Genomic DNA, 24616 nt, shown 5'->3' with positions numbered 1-24616 from the left:
CAGGATGCCCATGGGCGCAGCAGCGGGTGCCCACGGGGTGAGCAGGATGCCCACGGCACTGAGCAGGATGCCCATGGGCGCAGCAGCGGGTGAGCAGGATGCCCACGGATGCCCACGGCACTGAGCAGGATGCCCACGGGCGCAGCACCGCGCACCCATGGGCACTTCTCCCCTGTCCCCCGCCGTTCCGCGCGCCCCGGGGCCGGCGCCGCAGCGCAGCCGGCGGGCGGCGGGAGGCGGGAGCGGGCGCTGCGTCACGCGGCCGCGCGCCCGGCGGAGGTTTCCCCGCGGCCGTTGCTTGGCAGCGGCGCTCGGGGACGCAGCCCCGCGCCGGGCCGGCCCCGCGGGACGCCGCTCCGCGCGGGATGACTCAGCTCGCGGCAGCTGCTCCGGGGCGCTCCGGGGTGCAGGGGGGCTGCATCCCGCTGCGTCCCGCTCCTGCTGCTCCCCGGTGCCGGCAGCTTGTGCCGGAGCCTCCCGCTGGCACCTGTGCCCGGTGCATCCGTGTTGCCCCGGCTTGCACGCCCGCGCGCGCTCCCGGCCGTGCCTTTGGCTTGCATGCAGCGCAGCTCCCATGCAGACGTGCCAGCAAGTGCGGTGCCTGCATTGCATGCGGCGCCCTTGCCGCGAGCAGCGGTGCAGTGCCCACCCCGCAGCGCCCAGGCCCGGTGCAGCACCCCGCGCTCGTGCCATGGTGCGGAGCGCGCGCCGAGCGCGGCGCCGGCCCCGCGAGGGCGCCGCGGCGGTGCCGGGCAGGAATGCGGCGCGCGGTGCAGCTGGAGGCCGGGAGCTGCGCGGCTGCCAGCTCCCATCCCCTCCCCGGCCTCTCCCTTCCCAGCCCCCCCGGCGGCCCCTGCTCCTTCCCGTCCTCCCCCCTCCGCCGGCCTCTTCCTGCCGTGCCGGCGCCGGCGGCTTCTGGGGCTCAGGTGAAGCCGGGGAAGGGGGGGACACGCTGCCCCCCGGGCGTCCCCGGCGCGGGCGGCGTAACCGTCCCCTCCGCTTTGTGCCTCTCTCCCGCTGGCAGGGGGAAGAGGAGCCGGAGGAGAACGCGAGCAAGGAGGAGAGGCAGGAGCCGGGGACGCCCATGAGGAAAGCTGGGCGCCCGGGGCGGAAGCGCAAACACGCCCAGGTGAGTGCGCCCGCGCCGCCGCCGCCGGGCCGCTCCGAGGGCCGGGGACACGGCACGGCACGGCGCAGCACGGCGCAGCACAGCATGGTGCAGCATGGCACGGCGTGGTGTGTCACGGCACGGCGTGGTGCGGCACAGCGTGGCGCAGCATGGCACAGCACGGCAGGGCCTGCTGCAAGGCACGGTGCAGTGGTGCGCAGCGCAGTGCTGCAAGGCATGGTGCAGTTGCGCTGCAAGGCACGGTGCAGCGGTGCACAGCAGTGCAGGGTTCCGTGGTGCAGGCAGTGCGCCAGTGCATGGCGTGACAATGCAAGGTACAGTGCAGAGGTGCACGGTGCGGCGGTGCAGGGCATGGCGCAGCAGTGCGCAGCGTGGCAGTTGGAGGCATGGCACAAGCATGCGCAGAGCAGCAGTGCTAGGCCCGGCGCCTTGCACGTGCCTTGCTCTGCTGCATCGTGCCTTGCACCATGCCTTGCAGGGCTGTGCAGTGCAAGACCCGCGTGGTGGTGCTCAGCACCGCGGTGCAGGGCACAGCAGTGCAAGGCGCAGTGCAATGCACGGTGCAGCAGTGCAGCGCACGGCGCAGTGGTGCCAGGCACGGCCTGGCGGTGCACAGCGCAGCAGGGTGCAGTGGTGCACAGCAGTGCAGGGTGCAGCGGTGCATGGTGCAGCAGTGCAAGCGAGCGCGGCAGCGTGGTGCAAGCTCCTGCGGCGCAGGGTGCAGTGGTGTAAGGCAGCGTGTGGCAGTGCAGGTGGCAGCGGCACCAGCTGTGGCTCCCGCCGGAGACTCCAGCTCCCGGCTCTGCCCACGGACATGCCCGGGCAGATGGCATTTGGGGAGGAAAAGGGCTGTTTGGGGAGTTCCCGGAGGATCCGTCTGCACGGGCAGCCCCGGGAAGTGCAAGGGGAGGCGTCCCCGCGCGGGACGCCGGTGCACGCGCGCGCTCCCGCGGGATGCGGCGCCGGGGCCTGCGCGGCGCCATGCGCGGAGGGGCAGCGCGGGAGCCGCGGCGGCCGGCGGGAGGGGAGCGCTTCCAGGGAAGAACAATGCTGGCACGGGAACAAGCCGGGAGACGGCGGCCAGGAATAGACGGAGCCTGGAAGCGGGGAGGCTTCGGACTGCCGGAGCGAGCGGCTCCGGGGACAAAATGCCGGAGGGCCGCGGCGGGAGGCGCGAGGGGCCCCGCGCGCCGGGGAGGGGCCGCGGCGGCGCGACGTGAGCTGGCACCGCGTCCCACGCGCCGGAGGGGCCCGCGACCGGCACGAGGAGGAGGAGCGGAGCCTTCGCCCGCGCCGGCCGCCCGCTCCTCCCGCCCTGCCGCCGGTGCCGATGGCGGTGGCACCGTCCGCACGCGTTGCACCGGCTGCATCTTGCGAGTGGAAGCGCGAGCCGCATGCAGCCGCGCGCGCGCCCTGGGCAGCCCCTGTGCATGCGCCTTGCAGCGCTGCGCACGCCCTGGGCAGCCCCGGAATGTGCCATGGGTGCTCCATACTGCACCACGCAGTCCCGTGCGTGCCCCACACGTACCCTGTGCACAACCAGTGCAGTCCTGTGCATGTCTAATGCAGCACCTGTGCAGTCCTGTGCATGACCCATACAGCTCTGTGCACACTCCTTGCAGCCCTGTGCATAAGCCCTGTACATGCTCCATGCAGCCCCATGCTTGTCCTGTGCACTCCTGTGCATGGACTGTGTCACCCCACGCATGCCCCACGCGTGCCCCACGTGTGCCCCGATGCCCCACGCGTGCCCCGATGCCCCACGCGTCCCCGCGCCGCTGCGCGCGCTGCTGGTTGCCCCGGGGCCCGGCTGCCGAGCGCGGAGCTGGCAGGGCCGCAGCACCGGGCCGTGCCAGCAGTGCCGCCCGCGCAGGGAAGCGCCCGCGGACGCCTATAAATATCCCTGGAAGCCGCGGCGGGGCCGGGGGCGCCGAGCGGAGCGGCCGGAGCGGGAGCGGGATCCCATCGCTGCCGGGGGGATCCCGGCCCTGCTGCTTTGGCTGTTGGGGGCATCTGGCTGGGGGGCGAGGGGCGGAGAACCCCCGGGAACGGGTGTTGCAGGGTGTGCACAGCCGGAGAGCCCCCGGGGACGGGTGTTGCAGGGTGTGCACAGCCAGAGAGGCCCTGGGGACGGGTGTCACGGTGTAGCTGTGTGTGCACAGGCCGGAGTGCCCCCAGGGACAGGTGTCATGGTGTACCTGTGTGTGCACAGCTGGAGAGCCCCCAGGGACGGGTGTCGCAGTGTAGCTGTGTGTGCACAGCCGGAGAGCCCCGAGGATGGGTGTCACGGTGTAGCTGTGTGTGTGCAGGCTGGAGTGCCCCCAGGGACGAGTGTCGCAGTGTGGCTGTGTATGCACAGCCGGAGAGCCCCCAGGGACGGGTGTAGCTGTGTATGCACAGCCGGAGAGCCCCGAGGATGGGTGTCACGGTGTAGCTGTGTGTGCGCAGGCCGGAAAGTCCCTTGGATTGAGTACTGAAGTGTAGCTGGGTGTGCACAGCAGGAGAGCCCCCGGGGACGGGTGTCACGGTGTAGCTGTGTGTGCACAGCCGGAGAGACCCGAGGCCGGGTATCACGGTGTAACTGTGTCTGGGCAGCAGGAGAGCCCCCAGGGCTGAGTGTCGTGGTGTAGCTGTGTGTGCACAGCCAGAAAGCCCCTGGGGCCGGGTGTTGCGGTGTAGCCATGTGCGCACAATCTGTGTGTGTAGCTGTGTGTGATCCCATGGGGCTGTGTTTCCTGGTAGAGCTGTGCGTGCGGGGCCGGGTGTCACGGTGTAACTGTGTGCGCACAGGCAGAGGGCCCCCAGGGCTGTGTCCAGATACAGCTGTGCGTGCGGGGCCGGGTGTCGCGGTGTAACTGTGTGCGCACAGGCGGAGGGCCCCCAAGGCTGTGTCCTGGTGCAGCTGTGCATGTGGGGCCGGGTGTCACGGTGTAACTGTGCACGCACAGGCGGAGGGCCCCCAGGGCAGTGTCCAGATACAGCTGTGCGTGCGGGGCCGGGTGTCACAGTGTAACTGTGTGCGCACAGGCGGAAGGCCCCCAGGGCTGTGTCCTGGTGCAGCTGTGCGTGCGGGGCCGGGTGTAACTGTGTGTTCACAGGCAGAGAGCCCCACAGGGCCAAGTGTCAGGGGTTGTTGCTCCGGCTGATGAAACTCCAGCTCTCGGGGGCCGCCTGTTCTGCGCTCATTAGTGTAGTAGCCCCAGTTGCTAATTGCTCCTGCACAACCTTGTGCAGACCAGCGCAGGGACAACAACCTCCCCTCCAGGTGACAACAAGCGCGCGCACCCCTCGCTGCTGCCCCGCGTGCACAGACAGGCGCACACCCCCCACCGACGGGTGATGCACACCCGCACCCGCGCACAGCCCGTGACGCACACCCGCACCGCACACACGCACAGCCCTGTAAGCGAACACCCGCACAGCCCTGACGCACAGCCCTGTGCACCCGCTCCCGGCCCCTGCGGCGCGAGGAAGCGGCGGGTGTTCGCACACCGTGCCGGCATTCCCGTCCCGTGCCGGCATTCCCGTCCCGTGCCGGCATTCCGCGCCACGCCGACATTCCTGCACCGTGTTAGTGTTCCCGCGCCGCGCTGAGATTCCCGCGCTGCACCGACATTCCCGCGCCATATTGACATTCCAGCGCCATGCCAGTGTGCTCGCACGGCACCGACATTCCCAAGGGATCTGAGCAGCCGCTGCAGCCTGCAGAGCTGTGCCGGCGGCACGCGGGGCCGCCCCGCTCCCGGAGCGATCCGGCCGTGCCGGCGGGAAGAGGCTGCCGCGGGCCCCGTGCCGGTGCTCCGGAGGCCGCCCCGCTGCCGCGCGGCTCCCGCTGCAGCTCCCTGCGGCTCCCGTGGCCGGGGGGGGATCTGCCGGCTCCCCCATCCCGCTGGATTGGCGCGAGGGCGCCGGGCGGCAGGTGCCGGGTGGGGGGGCCGGCTCCGGATCTGGTTTCTTCCTGGAAGGCCGGGACTCCCTTGGGACTCCCGGGCCTTGGCTCGTGCCCTCACGTTTGTGCCTTTGCATGCTTGCAGGTCTGCGTGCTTGCACGCCCATGTGCTTGCACGTTGCATGCATGCTTGCAGGTCTGCGTGCTTGCACGCCCGTGTGCTTGCACATTGCATGCGTGCTTGCAGGTCTGCATGCTTGCACGCCCGTGTGCTTGCACGTTGCATGCGTGCTTGCAGGTCTGCGTGCTTTCACGCTTGCACGCGAGCCCCCGCTTGCCCCAAGGCCATTGCCCACCTTGCGGCCCGGGTTTTTGCAGCGGGGCCTTCTTGCCCCACGGCTGTGGGGCGCGGGCGGCCGCCCCCAGCCCCCCCGCGGCGCCGCCGCTCGTCCCCTCCTCCCTGTGCACGGCAGAGCAGGAAGCGCCGCGTGGGGCCGGCGCGGGGAGGCGGCGGCAGCGCCATGGTAAGCGGTGCCTGCGGGGGGGCACCGGGGCCGCAGCCCCCCCGTTGCACCGTGTCGCACTGGGGGGCCGGGCAGGAGCCCCCAGAGGCACCTGCAGAGCCACCACGGCCGCCCCGAGCCCCCCTGTGGGTCGCGTCATGGGATGCAGCATCCCGGGGCTGGTGCTGCGATGCTGCACCGTGCCCGCTGCAGGGACCCTCCGGCCATGCAACGGGCTCTGACCTGCCGCAGGGGTCCATGCACTGGGCAGCTCGGGGTGAGACACGGCTGCAGCGGGGGGCTGCAGTGCGGGGGGCTGGTTGCAGTGCAGGGGCTGTTGCGCGGGGTTGCAGCACAGAGGTGCTGCATGAGGGTACCGCAGCGAGTTGCATGGTGGGGGAGGCAGCACAGTTTTACAGCACGGGGTTATTGCAGGGTGTTGCTTGGTGGGGGTGCAGCTCAGTGGTGCAGAGCTGTGTTGCAGTGTGGGGTTGTTGCAGTGTGTTGCATGGTAGGGTTGCAGCTCGGTGTTGCACTGTGGGGTACAGCACAGGGATGTCTCAGGGTGTTGAACAGTGTGAAGCATGGGTTTGCTGCAGGGGTCTGCATGGTAGTGTTGCAGCATGGGGGTGCTACAGGGTGTTGCATAGTGGGGCTGCAGCTCAGTGTTGCAGCACGGAGTTGCTGAAGGTGATGCGCAGTGGGATTGCAGGTCAGTGGTACAGCGCTGTGTTGCAGCGCTGGTTGTTGCAGGGTGATGCACGGTGGGGTTGCAGGTCAGCGGTGCAGCGCTGTGTTGCAGCGTGAGGTTGCTGCAGGGTGATGCACAGAGGGGTTGCAGCCCTGTTGCAGCGCTGGTTGTTGCAGGGTAATGCACAGTGGGGTTGCAGGTCAGCGGTGCAGCGCTGTGTTGCAGCGCGAGGTTGCTGCAGGGTGCTGCACGGTGGGGTTGCAGGTCAGCGGTGCAGCACAGGGGTGTTGCACGGTGAGGTTGCAGCGCAGGGCTGTTGCAGGGCGGTGCACGGTGGAGTCGCAGCTCGGTGTTGCAGCGCGGGTGTCCGCTGCAGGGATGCACCGCGGGAGGCCCTCGGAGCAGCCGCCTCGTGCCCGCGCAGCGCAGCGTGGCCGGGGGACGGCGCGGCCGTGACGCACGAGCACTTTCACTCTCCTTCGCCACGGAAACCGCCGGCCCTTTCGCTTCGCCCGCGCCGCCATCCCGGCTCCAGCACCGCGTCGGTGCGCTGGCACACGCGTGTGCAGCCCGCGCATCACCCCCGCGCATGGGGGCTGCATGGGGCTCAGCGCATTCGCACGGGCACCTGCAGCGGGCTGCGGCACCCTGCGTGTGACACTCGTGACCCCTGTGGCACCAGGCAGCCGTGACGAGCACTTCCCAGGTGCATCACGTGCACATGCACCCATGCACAGCGCTGTCACCCGCTCTTCCTGTCACATGCAGCACCGGGGGCCTGCCCTGCGCACACACAACTATGTCCCCGCTGAGTGTGCAAGCATATGTGTGCGTGCACAGCATGCTCCCTCATTGAGTGTGCATGCACACACGTGCTCGCAGCGTGCTCCCTCATTGAGTGTGCATGCACACATGTGCACACACACTGAGCTCCCTCATTGTCCATGCACATGCATGCACATGCAGCGTGCTCCCTCATTGAGTGTGCATGCACACACAGCGAGCTCCCTCATTGAGCATGCACATGTGCAGCATGCTCCCTCATTGAGTGTGCATGAACACATGTGCACACACAGTGAGCTCCCTCATTGTCCATGCACATGCATGCACATGCAGCGTGCTCCCTCATTGAGTGTGCATGCACACACAGCGAGCTCCCTCATTGAGCATGCACACATGTGCAGCATGCTCCCTCATTGAGTGTGCATGCACATGTGCAGCATGCTCCCTCATTGAACGTGCATGCACACATGTGCAGCGCGCTGCCTCATTGAACGTGCATGCACACACAGCGTGCTCCCTGGCTGCACCTGCAATTGCATTGGAGATGCTGATTGAAGGGGCAGCACCGGGGTGTGACGGGGACCTTGGTGTGGCCCGTGGTGTTTTTGGCTGTGGTGGCGATTGCTGTGCTGGTAGTGACCATTGCAGTCTTGGCCCTGGTGACAGTGGCCATGGTGTTGATGTCTGTGACACTGGTGGCCATAGTCATCACCATTGGTCGTGGTACTGGTGGCCCTGACAGTGATGTCCGTGGTACTGGTGACCATGGCAGTGATGGTCCTGCTGGTGGTGGCCGTAGCAGCGGTGGCTGTGGTGTTGGTGGCCGCTGGGATGATGGTCATGGGGTTGGTGGCCCTTGTGGTGGTATCCATGGTGTCCCGCGCGATGATGGCCATGGTGTTGGACACCATGGGGTTGGTGGCCCTTGTGGTGGTGTCCAGAGCAATGATGGCCATGGTGTTGGACACCATGGGGATGGTGGCCCTTGTGGTGGTGTCCAGCACAATGACGGCCATGGTGTTGGACACCACGGGGATGGTGGCCCTTGTGGTGGTGTCCATGGTGTCCCGCGCAATGATGGCCATGGTGTTGGACACCATAGGGATAGTGGCCCTTGTGGTGGTGTCCTGCGCAATGATGGCCATGGTGTTGGACACCACGGGGATGGTGGCCCTTGTGGTGGTGTCCATGGTGTCCCGCGCAATGATGGCCATGGTGTTGGACACCATAGGGATAGTGGCCCTTGTGGTGGTGTCCATGGTGTCCCACACAATGATGGCCGTGATGTTGGACACCATGGGGATGGTGGCCCTTGTGGTGGTGTGCTGTGCAATGATGGCCATGGTGTTGGACACCATGGGGGTGGTGGCCCTTGTGTTGATGGCCGTGGGGGTGGTAGTGTCCAAGGTGTCCCGTGAAGCAGTGGCCACATGGATGGAGGCAGAGGTGGCCCTGGCTGTGGTGTTGTGGCAGTGCTGGCCATTTGTCCTGGTGACACCGTGATGTCCCTCGTGGCACGGTGTGGGATGGGGACGGGAATGGGGACGGGGGCCGGGGCCGGGCCGAGCGCTCACGTCCCTCTGTGCCCCGGCAGGTGGAGAGCAGCGAGGCCCCCAAGGACGCGGCGGCCGTGCCCAAGTGTCCCCCGGAGGCCGGCGCGGCGGAGGCGGCGGCGCCCGGCGAGGCGGATGCGGAGGGCGCCGCGTGGGCGAGCGCGCAGCGCGGCGCGCCGGCCGAGGCGGAGCGCGCGGCGCAGGCCGACGGCGCCCGCGCGCTGGAGAACGGGCGCTGCAGCCCCCGCGAGGGGCTGGAGCCGCAGGGCGACGAGGGCGACCTGGCGCCCGCCGACCCCCAGAAGAAGCGAGGCCGGCGGAAACTGCTCGAGGCGCCCGAGAAAGGTGAGAGCCGGTGGGGACGCGGGGACACGGGGACGCGGGGGAAACGGGGCGCCGAGACGGGGGGCCCAGGGCACCGGCACCACTGTGCCCCGCGGGCACTCGGGGACAAGCGCTCAAGTCACCAGGTGGTGCCCAGGACACTGCCGGTGTCACTGAGTGGTGTCCAGAGGACAAGGGATGATGTGGCCAGGGTGGCATCCGGGGGACAGGCACTGGTATTGCTGGTTGGTGTCCAGGACGTGGGTGCTGGTGTCACCAGGTGGTGCCCAGGACACTGCCGGTGTCACCAGGTGGTGTCCAGAGGGCAAGGGATGATGTGGCCAGGGTGGCATCCGGGGGACAGGCACTGGTATTGCTGGTTGGTGTCCAGGACATGGGTGCTGGTGTCACCAGGTGGTGCCCAGGACACTGCCGGTGTCACCAGGTGGTGTCCAGAGGACAAGGGATGATGTGGCCAGGGTGGCATCCGGGAGACAGGCACTGGTATTGCTGGTTGGTGTCCAGGACGTGGGTGCTGGTGTCACCAGGTGGTGCCCAGGGGACAGGCACTGGTGTCACCAGCTGACGTGCAGGGCAAAGGCGCTGGTGTCACCAGGTTAGTGTGCAGGGGGCAAGTGCTCGTGTGGGGGGTGGCCCCAGGGGACACACACTAGTGTTGCTGGTTGGTGTCCAAGGCACTGGTGTCACCAGGTGGCGTGCAGATGTCCCCAGGTTGTCGTGCAGGACGTAGGTGCAGGTGTCTCCAGGCAGGTGTCCAGGGCACAGGCACTGGTGTCACCAGGCTGATGTGCAGGTGCAGGTGTCCCCAGGTTGTTGTGCAGGATATAGATGCAGGTGTCACCAGGCAGGTGTCCAGGGCACAGGTGCTGTTGTCACCAGGTGGCGTGCAGATGTCCCCAGGTTGTCGTGCAGGACGTAGGTGCAGGTGTCATCGGGCTGGTGTCCAGGACACTGGTGTCACCAGGTGACATGCAGGACACAGACGCAGGTGGCCACAGGGCATGCAGGCCACGAGGCCAGAGAGCTGCATCCTGGACGTGTGGGTGCACGTGGGGGCCAGGACCCACCTCCGTCTTGTCCGTGCTGTTCCCCACGTGTCCCCACGTGTCCCTGCACTGCCCAGGCTGAGAGGGGACCGCGGCAGCCACCATGAGCCACCCGCCTGGCATGGGGCTGTGCCCTGCGAGCCGCAGGGGGCTGAGCCCTGCACGCAGCTCGTGACAGTGGTGAGGGCGGCCAGGGCCAAGGTGAGCAAGGCAGGGAGGATGACGAGGATGAGGCAGGCATGGAGAGCAGGAGCGAGGACGGAGGTGAGTAAGGCCGGGAGGAGGAGCGAGGCGGGGAGGAGGGTGACGAGGAGCGAGGCAGGGGAGAGGATGAGGATGAGCGAGGCAGAGCCGGGGATGGAGGTGAGCAAGGCAGGAGGAGGAAGGTGAGCAAGGCAGAGCCGGGGATGGAGATCTGCAAGGCAGGGTGAGGATGGACGTGAGCACAGCGGGAGGATGATGATGAGCAAGGAAGGGTGAGGATGGAGGTGAGCACGGTGCGAGGAGGAGGGCGAGCGTGGCAAGAGGATGATGATGAGCAAGGCAGGGCGAGGATGGAGCTCTGCAAGGCAGGAGGATGATGCTGAGCAAGGCAGGGCAAGGATAGAGGTGAGCAAGGCAGGAGAAGGAGGATGAGCAAGGCAGGGCGAGGATGGAGGTGAGCACGGTGCGAGGAGGAGGACGAGCAAGGCAGGAGGATGATGATGAGCAAGGCAGATCCGGGGATGGAGATCTGCAAAGCAGGGTGAGGATGGAGGTGAGCACGGCAGGAGGATGATGATGAGCAAGGCAGATCCGGGGATGGAGATCTGCAAAGCAGGGTGAGGATGGAGGTGAGTGGCGGGAGGATGATGCTGAGCAAGGCAGGAGGATGATGCTGAGCAAGGCAGGGAGGAGGATGGAGGTGAGCGGCGGGAGGAGGAGGAGGAGCGCAGCAGGGAGGAGGATGAGCACGAGCGCAGCAGGGAGGAGGCCGGGGATGAGCAAGGTGGGGAGGAGGACGGGCCGAGCGTGGCGGGAGGAGGACGGCAGCGGCTGCCGCAGTCACGAGGCGGAGGGGCTGCCGGAGCCGCCGTGACGGAGCCGCTGTGACGGAGCCGCTGGTGGCCCTGGGGACACTGGTGGCTCTGACCCTGCGCGGCACAAGGTCCCTGGCACCGGGAGAGGGGCGTCCCCGCTCCGCATCCCCCGCTCCGGAGGCACCCGAGGGGACATCCCCGCTCCTTGGCTGCCCGCCCAGCGTCCCCGCGGCTCCGGCCACCTCGGCCTCCGCTGCTGGTTGTCACCGGGGCTCAGCTCTGCTCCGGGGGCCTTTCCAGAGGCCTCTGCTTCCCTCGGCTCCCGCTTGCTCTTCTCCTCCCATTCCTTCTCCCGGAGCGCCCGGCCTGGGAAGGGGCTTCCCCAGGCACCGGGGCTACCCCTGCCTGCTGGCAGCCCCCCAGGCACCCCCCGGCCGTGTCCTTAGTGTCCCCGTGTCCTCCCGGATCCATCCCCGGCCCAGCCAGGGCTCCCAGCGCCGCAGGAAGCACCGGGTGCCGCTTCCCGGTGACAAGCCCCGGGACAAGTAAACGCGGGAGCGGGCGGCCGTGGCGCCGGGTGGCCGCGTGCACGTGCACATCCATGTCCTTGTCCCGGCCCGGGCCACCTCCCTGCTGGGGACTTTGTCCCCGGCGCTGCCCGGCGCGGGGCCCACCCGAGGGGCCGGGCAGGGGGTGCAGCGCGGCCGCCCTCCCCTGGGGCCCGCGGCGGGTGCTCCCGACGGGCCGGCAGCGAGCTGCAGCACTGCATGCAAGAGCTGCACCCCAGCGCCGCATGCAGCTGCTGCGAATCCCCGTGGCAGCGTGCAATAGCTGCAAAAAAAGTCACTGCACGCAACTGCTGCACACACAGTGGCACTGAGTGCACCAGCTGCACCCCAGCACTGCATGCACCCGGCGCTCTGCAGCGCTGCGGGGCTGGAGGGACCGGCCACGCTGCGTTCACCTCGCGGTGCGAGGGGCGGCCGGGAGCCCCGCAGCGGCCGCATGTATTTTTAGCCGCTTTCCTGGCTGCGTCTCGTTGCTACCTGCAGCGCGAGCGGGGCCGGTCGCACAGGAAGCCCGCGGTGCCGCGCGCCCGGCCCCGCTCACCGCTGCTCTCTTGTGCCGCAGGCAAGGACGAGAAGGAGGAGAACAGCTTCGACACGCTGAAAATGGAGGCAAGTATGTGCCAGCGCGGCGCCGCGTGCAGCAGCACCGCAGCGCAGAGCGGAGAGCGCCCGGAGCGCGCACAAGTGTGCGGTCCCGCGGAACAGTCCCCATCCCCACGACCCTCCGTGCCCGGAGCACCCTGGTGCATCCTGGTGCATCCCGGGGCATCCCGGAGCACCCTGGTGCATCCCGGTGCATCCCAGTGCATCCCGGTGCATCCCGGGCGCCGCGCTGAGGCCGCTCTCTCTTGCAGGGCTCGCGCGGGCGGCTGCGCGGCGGCCTGGGCTGGGAGTCGAGCCTGCGGCAGCGGCCCATGCAGCGGCACACGTTCCAGGCCGGAGACCCCTACTACATCAGCAAGCGCAAGCGGGACGAGTGGCTGGCGCGCTGGAAGAGGGAGGTGAGCGGCGCCCGGCGCGGGATGCGGCGGGGGCAGGAAGGGATGCGGCGGCCCCGGTGCGCTGGCGCGCGCTGCGTGGGACCACTGCGGCTGCCCGGACAGCAGGACGTGTTGTGCTGCATTGTGCTGCATTGTGCTGCATCACACTGCACTGTGTTGTGCTGCACTGTGCTGCATCACACTGCGCTGCGTTGTGCTGCGCCATGCTAAACTGAGCCGTGCTGCAGCGTGATGCAACATAGTGTCTCACACAGTGCTGGACTGCACCATGTTGTGATGCACCATGCTGCACTGCCATGCACCATCCTGCACCATGCAACACCGCACTGCACTGCGATGCACCACACTGGGCATTACTGCTCTGTGACCCACTGCGATGCACCGCACCGTGCATTGCTGCACTGCACCACCCTACACATTACATGCTGCACCACGGGGTGATCACGGCCAGCTGCACACCGCAGCCACCATGCAACGGGGCCAGGGACAGGCAGTGACAGCGACGCTGCTCCCCAGCACGAGGCCGTTTTGGTGTGAGGTTTCTGCGCCCACGCGGGTTTCTCCCCAGCCCCGCACTGACCAGAGCGGCCGGTTTCGTTTCTTGCTCCGAGTCCGGCCGGGCCGCGGGCGGCGCGCCGGCCGCTGCAGCGGGGCCGCATTGCAGCACGCGGCGCAGCGCGGCGGCGCCGGCCCTCGCGCGGCTGCGCGGCCGCGGGGCCAGGGCGCGCGGTGCCGTCAGCCGGGTCTCCCTGGCAACAAGTCCCCTCTCGGCACGGCCGCCCGCGCCGCTATTTATAGCCCTGCGCTGGCAGCCGCCTGCGCCGCCTTCCCGGCGGCACCGGCACCGGCGCGGCCAGGGCGCTCCTGCAGCGCGGGGGGCTCTGCCGGCACGGCCCTGCGTCGTGCAGGGCACGGTCAGGGTGTCCCCACGTTGCACGGGGCACAGATGGGGTGTCCCCAATTGCACAGGGCACAGATGGGGTGTTCCCGCATTGCACAGGGCACAGCCAGGGTGTCCCTGTATTGCATGGGGCATGGACAGGGTGTCCCCACACTGCGCAGGGCACAGCCAGGGTGTCCCCAATTGCACAGGACAGAGATGGGGTGTCCCCGCATTACACAGGGCACAGCTGGGGTGTCTGCATTGCACAGAGCATGGATGGAGTGTCCCCGCACTGCAAATGGCATGGCTGGGCATCCCCACATTGCGCAGGGCACAGATGGATTGTCCCCACATTGCACAGGGCACAGCCAGGGTGTCTGCATTGCACAGAGCATGGATGGGGTGTCCCCGCACTGCAAGTGGCATGGCTGGGTATCCCCACATTGCGCAGGACACAGCTGAAGTGTCCCCACATTGCACATGGCACAGCCGCGGTGTCCCCACACTGCGCAAGGCACGGACAGGGTGTCCCCACATTGCACAGGACAGAGATGGGGTGTCCCCACGTTGCACGGGGCACAGTCAGGGTGTCCCCACGTTGCACAGGACACAGCTGAGGTGTCCTCAATTGCACAGGGCACAGTCAGGGTGTCCCCACGTTGCACAGGGCACAGATGGAGTGTCCCCGCATTACACAGGGCACAGCCAGGGTGTCTGCATTGCACAAAGCATGGATGGGCTGTCCCCGCACTGCAAATGGCATGGCTGGGTGTCCCCACATTGCGCAGGGCACAGTCAGGGTGTCCCCACATTGCACAGGGCACAGCCAGGGTGTCTGCATTGCACAGAGCATGGATGGGGCGTCCCCGCACTGCAAATGGCATGACTGGGTGTCCCCACATTGCACAGGGCACAGCTGAAGTGTCCCCACATTGCACAGGGCACGACTGAAGTGTCCCCACACTGCGCAAGGCACAGACAGGGTGTCCCCACATTGCACAGGACAGAGATGGGGTGTCCCCATGTTGCACGGGGCACAGCCAGGGTGTCCCCATGTTGCACGGGGCACAGCCAGGGTGTCTGCATTGCACAAAGCATGGATGGGCTGTCCCCGCACTGCAAATGGCATGGCTGGGTGTCCCCACATTGCGCAGGGCACAGATGGGGTGTCCCCACATTGCACAGGGCACAGCCAAGGTGTCCCTACATTGCACAGGGCACAGCTGGGGTGTCCCCAGGTTGCACAGGGCCTGGCTGGGGTGTTTCCATTTTCCATGGGGCACAGCCCGTGTCCCTATGGGGTGCAGTGCACAGGGCTCAGCTGGGATGTCCCTGCAGGGTGAGGTGCAGAGGGCACAACCGGGGAGCCCCGCAGTGCACAGGGCATGGCAGAGGTGTCCCCATGTTGCAAAGGGAACAGCTTGAGTGTCCCTGTTGCACAGGGCGCAGCGGCAGTGTCCCTGCAGGGCACAGTGTTCTGCTGGAGTGTCCCCGCTTTGCACAGGGTTTGGCTGGGGTGTCCCCATTCCACAGGGCACAGCCTGGATGTCCCCACATTGTTCTGGACATGGCCAAGATGTCCCCATGTTGCACGGAGCACAGCTGGGGCGTCCCCACATTGCAAAGGGCACAGGTGTCCCCATGGGGTTCAGTGCATGAGCACGGCTGGGGTGTCGCCACATTGTACAGGGACAGCAAGGGTGTCCCTGCATTGCACAAGGACACCCTGGGTGTCCTCATTGCACAGGGCACAGCCAGGGTGTCCCTGCAGGGTGCAGTGCACGGTGAGGGGACCCGATGGCCACAGGGGGGTGCTGAACCCCCAGGCAGGTCCCAGCAGGTGACAGGACCCAGGCTGCTGACAGACCCGTGTGTGGCCCGGAGCCTGGGGACCCCAGCGCGGGGCAGCGGCTCCAGGGCTGTCCCAGCCCCCAGCGGGTCACTGGCCACTGCAAGAGGCAGAGGGCGACTGCGCCTTCACCTGCAGATGTGGCCCTGGGCGCCTGGTGGCCACACACTGGCCACGAGCAGCACTGCAAGCATGGCCAGCGCTAGGCACAGGCTGCACCGTCGTGCACAGGCTGCAACGTTGTGCCCCAGCTGCAACGTCGTGCACAGGCTGCACCATTGGGCATGGGCTGCACCATCATGCATGGGCTGCACTGTCGGGAATGGGCTGCGCCACTGGGCACGGGCTGCACTGCTGGGCAGGGGCTACAACATTGTTCATGGGCTGCACCATCGTGCATGGACTGCACCGCCGGGCACGGGCTGCACCGCTGTGCACAGGCTGCACTGCTGGACAGGGGTTGCACTGCTGTGCCGGGCTGCACCATCATGCACGGGCTGCACCGTCAGGCACAGGCTGCACTGTCATGCACAGGCTGCACTGCTGGACAGGGGTTGCACTGCTGTGCCCGGGCTGCACCATCATGCAGGGGCTGCGCCTTTGCATATGGGTTGCACCGCCATGCAGGGGCTGCATCCCCATGCACAGGCTGCAGCCCTGTGCCTGGCATTCCCCCGGGATATCACAGGGATCAGGCAGGGCTGGGCCTACACCAGGTTATCTCTAGATCAGATTATCCCTAGACCAGTTAGCCCTAACCCAGGTTAACCCTAGCCTGGGTTGTCCCTAGCCCAGGTTGTCCCTAGCCCATTTTACCAATAAGACAACTCATCCCAGTCCATTTTAGTTCTAGCCTGGGTTATCTCTAGCACAGGTTATCCTTTGTCCAGGATATCCCTAGCCCAGGTTATCCCTCACCAGGTTACTCAAAGGCCAGATTATCCCTAGTCCTGGTTATCCCCAGCCAAGGTTATCCCTAGCCCAGGTTATCCATGCACCATTTTATCCCTAGCCCAGGTTATCCCTACCCCCAGTAATCCTTAGCTCAGATAAACTCTAGCCCAGGTTTTCCCTAAGCCTGGTTAGCCCTTACCCAGGTTAGCCCTAACTCAGGTTATCCATAGTCTTGGTTATCCATAGCCCAGTTTCTTCCTAGCCCAGGTTAGCCCTAGCCTTAGTTAGTCCTTGCCCAGGTTATACTTAATTTAGGTTATCAGTAGCCTGGGTTAGCCCTACCATGTGTTATCCCTAACCCAGGTTCTCTCTTAATCCTGCTATCCCTAGCCCAGGTCTTCCATAACCCTGGTTAGTCCAAGCCGGGGTTATCGCAGGTTATGACTCACCCAGGTTAGATATAACCCAGTATAGCCCTAGCCCAGGTTATCCCTAAACCCAGGTTATCTGTAGCCCAGGTTTTCCCTTTCCCAGGTTATCCCTAGCTCATCACTTCCCTAACTCAGGTTACACTAGCCTAGTTTATCCTGGGTTATCAGTTGTCCAGGTTAGCCCTAACCCAGGTTAGCCCTAGCCCCAGTTGTTCACAACCCAGGTTTACGATGGCTCTGGTTATCCCTTGTCCAGGTTATTCCCAGCCAAGGTTATCCCTAGCGCAGGATAGCCTTAGCCTAGGTTAGCCCTAGCCCGGGTTATCACTAACAGAGTTTATCTCTAAATAGGGGTATCCCTAACCCACATTAACCATAGACGGGTTTATCCCTGGCCCAGGTTGGCCCTAGTGGGGGAGAGCCGTAGCCAGGTTATCACTAGCCTCAGTTATCCCTAAACCAGGTTATTCCCAGACCAGGATATCGCTAGGTGAGGTTATTCCTAGCCCAGTTTATCCCTAGAGTAGGTTAGCCCTAGCCTGCGTTATCTGTAGTGAGATTAGCCCTACCCCAGGTTATCCCTGACCCAGATTATCCCTAACTCTAGTAATCCTTGGCCCAGGTTATCTCTAACCCAGATTATCTTTATCCCAGGCAATCCCTAGCCTGGATTAGCCCTAGCATGAGTTATTCTTAACCCAGGTTATCCCGAGTTATGCCCAGACGAGGTTAGACCTAAACCTGGTCAGCTCTAACCCACCTTATCCCTAGCCCAGGTTTTTCCTAGCAATGTTTAGCCCTAGCCCAGATTGTCCCTAGCCCAGGCTGGCCCTAGGCCTGGTTATCCCTTGCCCAGGTTTTCCGTAGTCCAAGATATAGTCTAGGTTTAGGGCTAACTTTAGCCTAGGTTAGCCCTGGCAAAGGTTGCCTCGATCCCTAGACTGGCTTATCCCTAACCTAGGTTAGCCCTGGCACAGGTCAGTCCTTGCCCAGGTTAGACCTAGCCCAGATTATTCCTTGCCCGGGTTATCCCTAGCTTGCTTTACCCCTAATTTTGGTTCTGTCTAGCCCAGTTTAGCCCTAGCCCTTCTTACCCTTAGCCCGGGTTATCCCGGTAGCCCTATCCCTAGCAGTGTGTGGTTCTCCATGGCCTCTCCGCCTGGATGTGGGGCTGGCAGGGCCCTGTCCCTGCCCCTGGGGCGGGCGGCTGGGCTGGCCCTTATCTGGGACAGCCATCAGGGACAGATGTCCTTGAGGAGACGAGATGTCCTTGAGCCCCGGGGATGGCCGGGGATGGGGGGTTTCCTCCCGGCAGGCCCAGCCCCGGCTCCGTCGCTCCGGTCCCCTCTGCTCCCCGCGGTCCCCGGCCGCCGCTCCTGCATTCCCTGCAGTTCCAGGGCCCTGGGGCTCGGCCACCTTCCCGGGGCTCGGGGTGCTCCACATGGCCCTGCTGTGGCTGTCTGGGTTTGGGTTGGGGTCCCAGCTCACCAGGTTGGGCTCAGGGCCACGGGGTCGGGTGGCCGGGATGGGGCTGCCCCCTCCCTAGTCCCCCACCCCACTCATCCCCCATTCCAGGCCCCATTCCCCATTCCCTGTGCCTGCTCCCGTTCCCCACACCCCATTCCTCATGCCCCTTCCTCGCTCCCCACACACTGTTTCTATTCCTATTCCGCATCTCCCTTCCCAATGCCCCATTCCCCAGCACTATTCCCAGCCCCTCCACCCCACTTCCCAGCCACATTCCCATTCTCTATTCCCATTCCCCAGCCCCCACCTCATTCCCCCTTCCCCACTCCCCTCCTCATTCCCCTCATTCCAGCCCCCTCTCCCCGCTCCCCATCCCCTGTCCCCCATGTCCCCATGTCCATTCCAGCTCCCAGTTCCCCTCCCCACCCCTCTGGCATTGCTGGCATTGTCCCAGCAGCCCCAGCCCCAGGGCAGCAGCCATCGGGCCCCTTTTGTCCCCTTTTGTCCCACCACTCTGCAACACAAAGCAGCCCCTCAGCGCCATCTCCGCATGACACAGGGGGACAAAGGCCGCCACTTCCCAGGTGCTCCCATCATCCCCGGGTGTTCCCCATCCCATTACACCCCATCCCATGCCACCCCATCCAAGCCTGCAGGGCTGCTCCGGGGACACGAGCACCCCGAGTCCCAGGGACAAGGAGGTGCCACCTCCCCGCTCTGCTCCAGGTCCCCAGGCCAGGAGACCAGGAGGGCGACGCGCTTGGGCTCCCGGCCGTGCCGCGCTGGAGCCGCTTCCAGCATTGCAGCCCGGGCACCCAGGAGTGGCCTTGGGACCAGGGGGGTGTTTGGGACCCGTCACTCTCCTCCCCATGGCAGCACGGGCAGGAGATGGGGCTGCCGTGCCCTGCGTGGGCGCGCAGCCGATCGGGCACCGGTAACAGCACGTGGGCCCCTGCGGGCACCCCCATGTGCACCCGGGCACCTCCGTGTGCACCCGGGTACCTCTGGGTGCACCTGGGCACCTCTGCATGCACCTGGGCACCTCTGCATGCACCTGGGCACATCTGCATGCAGCCTGGCACCTCCGTGTGCACCCGGGTACCTCTGGGTGCACCTGGGCACATCTGCATGCACCTGGGCACATCTGCATGCACCTGGGCACATCTGCATGCAGCCTGGCACCTCTGGGTGCACCTGGGCACCTCTGGGTGCACCAGCCACGCCAGGCCTGGCACCACGCGGGTCCAGCCTGTCACCTCTCGCCGTCAGGGAGTTGGGACGCACGTGCAGGCTGCGTGGGCACTGGCACGAGGCTCAGCCCTTGAGGGCCGAGTTGGTTGTTTAGGGGGCCCAGAGTAACCCCCTTGGCCGGGGGACACTAAAGGCAGGACCCAAGCGGCAATGGGCAGACTTGGGAGCCGCTCTGAGCCTGTCCCCAAATCTTTCCTGTGCTGGCCCTGAGCAGGGCGGCCGGGCCGGGGGCTGTGCCGGGATCCTGCTCCGGGCACTGCCCTTGGCTGCTGCTGCAGGAGCCCCAGCACGGTGGCTACCAGCCACTGCGGAGCCGCAGGAACGCGGCCCGTGTCCCCCCTGCTCCCCGCCACCACCTTCCCCGTCCTGCTGCCGGGGGCCAGGGGCTCCGCGGAGCCGCCGCTCTGCAGCCTGGAGCTGGCCTGGAGCCGAGGGGACGCTGGGGCCCTTGTGGGGACATATGTGGCTGCTGGGGGATGTGCTTGGGATTCCTGGCTCTTGCGGGGGAGGACATGCATGGGATACACGGCTCCTGGGAGACGCGTGTGGGATACCTGGCTCCCGGGAAGCTGCTGTGCGCTGCTCAGGGTGTGCTAGACCGCAGCGTTGGCGCCAGGTTTGTGCAGACGGGCTGAACCGGGTCAGATGGACCCAGACTGGTCCAGTGCCGCTGCGCAGGGGCAGCCAAAGCGGGCCGGCCGGTCCCGAGCAGTGCCGGGGTGCTCGGAGGGCCGAACCGGGCCGCCCCTCCCCCGGTGCATCCCCGCCGCCGCCCCGTGCCCGGGGGCGCCGCCGCCCCCCGCTTTGTCCCGCGCACAAAGGGGCGCCGGGGGCGGCTCCACAAAAGGCCTCGCCGGGGGCGGGAGCGGGTCCGGCCGCGCCACCGCTGGGCCGAGCCGAGCCGAGCCGAGCCGGGCCCCGCGCCCGCCGAGCCCCGCCGCGCTGCCGCCGAGCCGCCCCGCCGCCCGCGGCCCGTGAGTACCGAACCGAACCGAACCGAGCCGGGCTGGCCCCGCAGCTCCGTGCCTGCCGGCCCCGGTGCTGCGCGGCCCGTTGCTGGCGGGACCGGCGCCGCACGGAATACGGCCGCGAGCGGCCGCTCTGCCGCACGGCCCGGCCCGGCCCGCTGCCCTCCGGGCCGCTAGCCCGCTCCTTATCCGCTGCGGGCCGGACCGGGCCGGGCCGGGCCGCAGCGCTAAGGAGGTGCCGGCCCGTGCGCGCTGGCGGGACAAGGTGACGGGTGAAGGCGAACGGGCCGGACCGGATCGGACCGTGCCGGGGAGAAGCCGCCGGACCGCAGCGCGTAGCACCGCGCTGTGCCGGGGAGGGGTGTTAGATCGGACCGGAACGGGATACGGGACCGCACCGCGGGGCCCGGCAATTGGTGCTGGAGCGGGCGCGGGCCGGAGCCGGGCCCGGGTGCCGCGGGGCCGAGTTAGGACGGGACGGGTCTTGCTGGCGGGACCGGACCGGGACGGGACGGGCCCATCCGAACCGGCTCTGCCCGGGCCGGGCCCGATCAGGCCGAGCGGATCCACGCGGGCGGGCAGCTCGGGCCGAGCGCAGCGGCCGGGCCGGGCCGGGCCGGGCCGGGCCGTCGGGGCGGGGCGGGCGCGCTGGCCCCTCGCCGGGCGCGCAGCCCCCTCCCCGCCGCAGCCAACCAGCCGGGCCGGGAGGCACCATGTGACCCGGAGTTGCCAGACAAAGAACCGGCGGCCGAGCCCGGGGAGCCCGGCCCGGCCCGGCCCGGCCCGGCCCGCATGGGTACGTGCCGCCGCGGCGGGGCTGCGCGGGGCGCCGCGAGGGGGGCGCACGGCACGGCCTGGCCCGGCACGGCGGGGCCCGGCTCGGTCGGTCCGGTCCGGCTCGGTCGGGTCCGGTCCGGGTCAGTCGGTCCGATCCGGCTCGTTTGGATCCAGTCCAGCCCCCAGACGCAGCTTCAGCCCCGTGCAACAGAGTTCGGCGGGTCCCGGCTCTGCCCCCCGTGGCCCAGCGGGTCCCGGCTGCTGGGGACAGCGGGGTCCCATGCAGGGAGCACTGTGCAGGGGGGACAACAGGACACGTGCAGGGAGGACAGGGGACACAGGACTCTGTGCAGGGGGGCCGTATGGGGGGGACACCGGATACTGTGCAGGGGGGACATGGGGCACCATGGCAGGGGGACAGGGGGGCCATGCAGGAGGGACACAGGGTGCTGTGCTGACACTCGTGGCCCCTGTCCCGTGTGGGACAGGCTGACCCCGCACTGGGGCTCCCGTCCCTCCGCGCATCCCCGCATGGCGAGGAAGAGGAGGGCGATGCTGCACGGCAGGTGCGGTGCTGAGCCCCCAGGCTGCCTCGAGGCCCATGGCACAGCCCAGGGAGCAGGGCCCCGCGGGCACGGCCGCCCTCACGTCCCCCGTCCCCCGGCAGGCTGAGAAGAAGGCCAAGGTGATCGCCGTGATGAACGTGGTGGAGGAGCCGCCGCGGGCCGAGCCGCAGAAGGAGGAGGAGGCCAGCCCGCCGGCCTCGCAGCAGCCCACCGACCCCGCGTCGCCCACCGTGGCCACCACGCCGGAGCCCGTGGTGCCCGACGCCGTCGACAAGGGCACCTCCAAGTCGGCCGACGACGAGCCCGAGTACGAGGTGAGCGCCGGGCTTTGCTGGGCACGGCGAGCTGCACCGGGCGCCCTGCGGCACGGCCAGCGAGGCGCCCTGGGGACGCTGGACGCGCCGCGGTGCAGACCCCGCTGCAGCGGCACCCCCTGACCCTGCTCCGTCCCCTCTCCGCCCTGCAGGACGGCCGAGGCTTCGGCATCGGCGAGCTGGTGTGGGGCAAGCTGCGCGGCTTCTCCTGGTGGCCCGGGCGCATCGTGTCCTGGTGGATGACGGGCCGGAGCCGGGCGGCCGAGGGCACCCGCTGGGTCATGTGGTTCGGCGACGGCAAGTTCTCCGTGGTGAGCGGTGCCGCCGGGACACCTCGCGGAAGGGCTGGGGTTTGGAGGGACCCTGGGGATGACCCAGTCCAACCCGCTGCTCTGGCAGGGCCGCCTGGAGCGCGGTGTGCAGGGTCGGTCCAGGTGGGACTTGAGTGTCCCCAAGGGTGCAGGGAGACCCCACAAGCTGCTCCAGGGCTCGGTCACCGATGTGCAGGTGGTGGCCCCAGGGCTTGGCCATCACCACTGCCTCATTACCCGCCAACACAGCCTCGAACACACAGTGTCCCCTCCTGGCCCTCTCCTTCTCCATCTGTCCCCTTTTCCCTTCATCCCCCCGTGGAGAAGTGGGGTCCGCCCCGGTTCCCTCCCCGGTAAAGCCGGGGTCTCACGGCCGCCCGGTCACCACAGGTCTGCGTGGAGAAGCTCCTGCCGCTCAGCTCCTTCGCCAGCGCCTTCCACCAGGCCACCTACAACAAGCAGCCCATGTACCGCAAGGCCATCTACGAGGTGCTGCAGGTGAGAGGCGGCGGGCGTCGCGGCCACGGGGACGGCGGGGTGGCCGCGGCGGTGACGCGACGCCCGGCCGCCCGTGCAGGTGGCCAGCAGCCGCGCGGGGAAGATCTTCCCCGCCTGCCCCGAGAACGACGAGACGGACACCTCCAAGGTGGTGGAGATCCAGAACAAGCAGATGATCGAGTGGGCGCTGGGCGGCTTCCAGCCCTCCGGCCCCAAGGGCCTGGAGCCCCCCGAAGGTGAGAGCCGGGGATGGGACGTGTCCCTCGCACTCGGGTGGCCGCGGGGGACAGGCAGAGCAGCCCTGGCCTCTGGGCCACCCCGAGCCCCACCAAGGACCTGCTCGCTAGTGGCCTTGGAGACCCACCAGCGTCTGCCCCGGTGGAGGGCATCCCATGGGGGCTGCATCCCTAATTCCAGACCTTTCCTTAGTGCCAGCGCTGCAAACCCCTGCGCAGGTGCCAACCTTTGCAAACTACCCCCAGGGGGATGCCCAGCTTTGCAAACTGCCCCTGGGGGCGCTTCTCACCTTTACAAACTGCTCCCAGGGAGGTGCCCACCTTTGCAAACCACTTCCAGGGGATTCCCAACTTTGCAAACTGCCCCCAGAGGGGTGCCCCCCTTTACAAACTGCCCCTGGGGGGATTCCCTCCTTTGCAAACTGCCCCCGGAGGGGTGCCCCTCTTTGCAAACTGCCCCTGGAGGAGTTCCCCCCCTTTGCAAACTTCCCCTAGCGGGGTGCCCATGTTTGCAAACGGCCCCTGGGGGGCTTCTCACCTTTGCAAACTGCCCCTGGGGGTTGCCCACCTTTGCAAACTGCCCCCAGGGAGGTGCCCACCTTTGCAAACTGCCCCCCCGCGGCGGGTGCTTTGCAGAGGAGCGCAACCCCTACAAAGAAGTTTACACGGAGATGTGGGTCGAGCCCGAGGCGGCCGCCTACGCCCCGCCGCCGCCAGCCAAAAAGCCCAGGAAAAGCACAACGGAGAAGCCCAAGGTCAAGGAGATCATCGACGAGCGCACCCGAGGTAGCCGCGGGCTCCGCCGCGCGCGCCGGGGCCGGGGGGCCGGGGGGCTCCCGCCGCCCTCACCGGTCCCCGCTCTCCTCCGCAGAGCGGCTGGTCTACGAGGTCCGGCAGAAGTGCAGGAACATCGAAGGTGCGTGCGGAGCGGCGCCGGGATGAGCTGGGGCGCCAAGTCCTGCCGGCTCCGGCACGCGCGGGATGCTCCGGCACGGGGTGGGGATAGTGGGGATGCAGTGAGGGGTACGGGAGGAATGCAGTGAGGATGCAGTGGGGATAGTGGTGGGGATGCAGGGGGGACGCAGTGGGGATAGTGGGGATGCAGTGGAGATGCAGTGAGGTTAGTGGTGGGGATGCAGTGGGGATAGTGGTGAGGATGCAGTGGGGATAGTGGTGAGGATGCAGTGGGTATAGTGGTGGGGATGCAGTGGAGATGCAGTGAAGATGCAGTGAGGATAGTGGTGGGGATGCAGTGGGGATAGTGGTGGGGATGCAGTGGGATGCAGTGGAGATGCAGTGAGGATAGTGGTGGGGGTGCAGTGGGGATGGTGTGGGGATAGTGGTGGAGATGCAGTGAGGATAGTGGTGGAGATGCAGTGAGGATAGTGGTGGGGATGCAGTGGAGATGCAGTGAGGATAGTGGTGGGGATGCAGTGGGGATAGTGATGGGGATGTAGTGGGGGAAGCAGTGGGGGATACGGTAGGAATGCAGTGAGGGTGCAGGGTGGGTACAAAAGGTGTGCAGTGGAGATGCAGCAAGGATAGTAGTGGGGATGCAGTGAGGATGGATACAGTAGGGATGCAGTGGGAATAGTGGGGATGCGGTGGAGATGCAGTGAGGATAGTGGTGGGGATGCAGTGAG

At 67.2% G+C, this 24616-nt stretch overlaps 2 protein-coding genes across 3 annotated transcripts in view; both read left to right on the top strand.

Annotated features, from left to right (window-relative positions):
* DPYSL5 (dihydropyrimidinase like 5) overlaps window positions 1-24616 on the top strand; it is a 51689-nt gene that overhangs the window by 1302 nt on the left and 25771 nt on the right. The window lies entirely within an intron of this gene.
* DNMT3A (DNA methyltransferase 3 alpha) overlaps window positions 1-24616 on the top strand; it is a 34323-nt gene that overhangs the window by 2685 nt on the left and 7022 nt on the right. Inside the window, exons 2-11 of the mRNA XM_088530725.1 lie at window positions 1025-1129; window positions 8590-8893; window positions 12090-12136; window positions 12382-12528; window positions 21716-21928; window positions 22081-22239; window positions 22630-22737; window positions 22817-22973; window positions 23610-23759; window positions 23845-23889. Of these exons, the coding sequence (XP_088386851.1) occupies window positions 1025-1129; window positions 8590-8893; window positions 12090-12136; window positions 12382-12528; window positions 21716-21928; window positions 22081-22239; window positions 22630-22737; window positions 22817-22973; window positions 23610-23759; window positions 23845-23889 (1435 nt within the window). The remainder of the gene's footprint in view (window positions 1-1024; window positions 1130-8589; window positions 8894-12089; window positions 12137-12381; window positions 12529-21715; window positions 21929-22080; window positions 22240-22629; window positions 22738-22816; window positions 22974-23609; window positions 23760-23844; window positions 23890-24616) is intronic.

This window comes from Tinamus guttatus, unplaced genomic scaffold (assembly GCF_059628265.1).
Source record: "Tinamus guttatus ecotype Peru unplaced genomic scaffold, ASM5962826v1 Tinamus_guttatus_pri_ptg000386l, whole genome shotgun sequence".
NCBI classification, from domain to species: domain Eukaryota; kingdom Metazoa; phylum Chordata; class Aves; order Tinamiformes; family Tinamidae; genus Tinamus; species Tinamus guttatus.
Note: the sequence above shows the minus strand (reverse complement) of the source record. Positions and strands in the feature narration are given on the sequence as shown.